General features: G+C 37.4%; 1 protein-coding gene across 1 annotated transcript in view; it reads left to right on the top strand.

Annotated features, from left to right (window-relative positions):
- Window positions 1-1,812, top strand: part of LOC103596477 (cadherin-18) — a gene marked incomplete at its 5' end in the record, with an annotated part of 10,376 nt that extends 8,564 nt beyond the window's left edge. The window contains one exon of the mRNA XM_008580116.1: window positions 1,045-1,812. Coding sequence (XP_008578338.1) covers window positions 1,045-1,535 — 491 coding nt within the window. The remainder of the gene's footprint in view (window positions 1-1,044) is intronic.
- Between the last annotated feature and the right edge of the window lie 440 nt (window positions 1,813-2,252).

Genomic DNA, 2,252 nt, shown 5'->3' with positions numbered 1-2,252 from the left:
AACATTTGAAAATACTGAAAAATGGCCAAAGCAAAGTGTCCAAGACTCATTTTGATCACTTCGTTCAGTGATCACAACATTATTGGCAGTAATGACTAATCCACTGCGTTTAGCAAGAACTACCCTAAGCTGCATGTACAATTGGTCACTCAGTTCCTTATTCTATATTTTTTAATAACAAAAGGGAATATTGATATAGAAATATCATTACCTTTGGTGTGAGAAGTCATAGTTTACACTTGAACCTCTTCCACCTGCCATCTGAGTGATCTTATCCTTAAGTCTTAGTTATTCATATATTCCCTCCTGAGACGCAGTTTCCTCATTTTAAAAACAGAGCAAAGCCACAGCTGTGCAAAGAAGATTTAATAAATAAGTTATGGGAAGAACATTCATAAACTCAAAAAGTCCTATGAAACCATACATTACATACAAATAAAGCAACATTCTTTTGTATCTTCATAGGTAAATTCAATTATTAATGCATGATAAAATAATTTTAAAAGAGATTGGACAAAGTTCAACCATGGAAAATATTTCTGCTTTAATTTTCTACAAAGCATCAAAAGTTAAAAGGTTTAAGGTAGAAACTCCTTTTTCCAATTTTCCAATAACTTATAATATCCTGCCTTTAGTGTACCTAGAATTAAATATCTATAGATAAACCAACACAGTACATTATTTTTCCAGTCAGAATTTCATATTACTTTTCCATTATCTGTTTCCCTCACTTTAAACACTGAATGGTTATACCGCAACATGAGTCAAGAAACCTGAATTCCTATGGTTGGCACATGAGAATAATATGGTTTTGTACGGAAGATCAGTGATTCACAATGTTTTATAGGAGTAATTATTTTGTTACATTTTTTGAGTCATGAAAATATATGTTTTATTCAGAGAGGGCAGAGATCAGTGTTGTGCTAATTTAAAAACTGAACTCTGTAATGTGGTTAATGATGGATCGGATACTGCTTATGTCAAATCTCCAAGAATTTCCTTTCTTTTCTCCTAACACTTCATTTTCTTTCCATTTCTCTTCAGCGATCGTAGTAATTTTTATCACCTTGAGGCGCAGCAAGAAAGAGCCTTTGATCATTTCAGAGGAGGATGTGCGGGAGAACGTGGTCACCTATGATGATGAGGGTGGAGGGGAGGAGGACACTGAAGCCTTTGACATCACAGCCTTGAGGAATCCTTCTGCTGCTGAGGAGCTCAAGTACCGGAGAGATATCAGACCTGAAGTGAAGCTCACTCCCAGACACCAGACATTGTCCACCCTGGGAAGTATAGACGTTCAGGAATTTATTAAGCAAAGACTGGCAGAAGCAGACCTGGACCCTAGTGTGCCCCCTTATGACTCTCTTCAGACTTATGCCTATGAGGGTCAGAGATCAGAAGCTGGATCTATCAGCTCGCTGGATTCAGCAACCACACAATCAGACCAGGATTATCAGTACCTTGGAGACTGGGGACCTGAGTTTAAAAAGCTAGCTGAACTCTATGGAGAAATAGAATCGGAAAGAACAACTTAGGGGGTTCATTCTTGCAACTTTGTAGAATTTGCTTCCCTACCAAGTGGATATATAACCTCAGCAATGACAAGGAAGAAGCGTGTAAACAGTACTAGGAACTGAGCAAGCTGTACACAGCTCCTGTAGAAACAAGTGCCCTTTTCATGATCAAAACTGGGTTATTCAATTGGAAGAAAGTCAGATCTAAAAGAAAAAAAAAAAAAATACAGAGAAAAAGCTATTGTTTCTTGTGTATATTTTCAATTGCTCAATAAAGTCTGTGGTACTGTTTAATTAATATCTGAATTAAGCCAAACAATGATATTTGTTTCAATATTTTGTGATTTTTTCAAAAGCAAAACTAAAAAAGGATCAAAATTACTGATGACTATGATTTAAAGGGGTGGCACTGCAAAAGGAAACTTGTGAAGGTAATGCTGACCTCTTTTTCCACTTTTCTGGGTGGATCTTGAGACCCACAGTCTGTGATTGTGAAAGATTTCATTAGCTTTGTCTTGTGTTTAAGTTACATGGGGTATTTCCAGTACACCAAGCCACTCTGTCATGGACTTGTATGTACCATTCCCTCTGCCCTCCCCACTTCTTTTCTCCATACAAAATTGATGGAGCATGGGGATTTGCTGCCTGCACTATAATGTATGCAACTTTGGTGCACCTGTGTGCACTGTACTGAGCACGAGACTACTGTCTCTGTCCCATCTGCCCCCTTTATTTTAA

Source organism: Galeopterus variegatus, unplaced genomic scaffold (genome assembly GCF_000696425.1).
Source record: "Galeopterus variegatus unplaced genomic scaffold, G_variegatus-3.0.2 Scaffold2025, whole genome shotgun sequence".
In the NCBI taxonomy this organism is placed as follows: domain Eukaryota; kingdom Metazoa; phylum Chordata; class Mammalia; order Dermoptera; family Cynocephalidae; genus Galeopterus; species Galeopterus variegatus.
The sequence above is the reverse complement of the archived record's forward strand: the minus strand, read 5'-3'. Positions and strand labels throughout refer to the sequence as shown.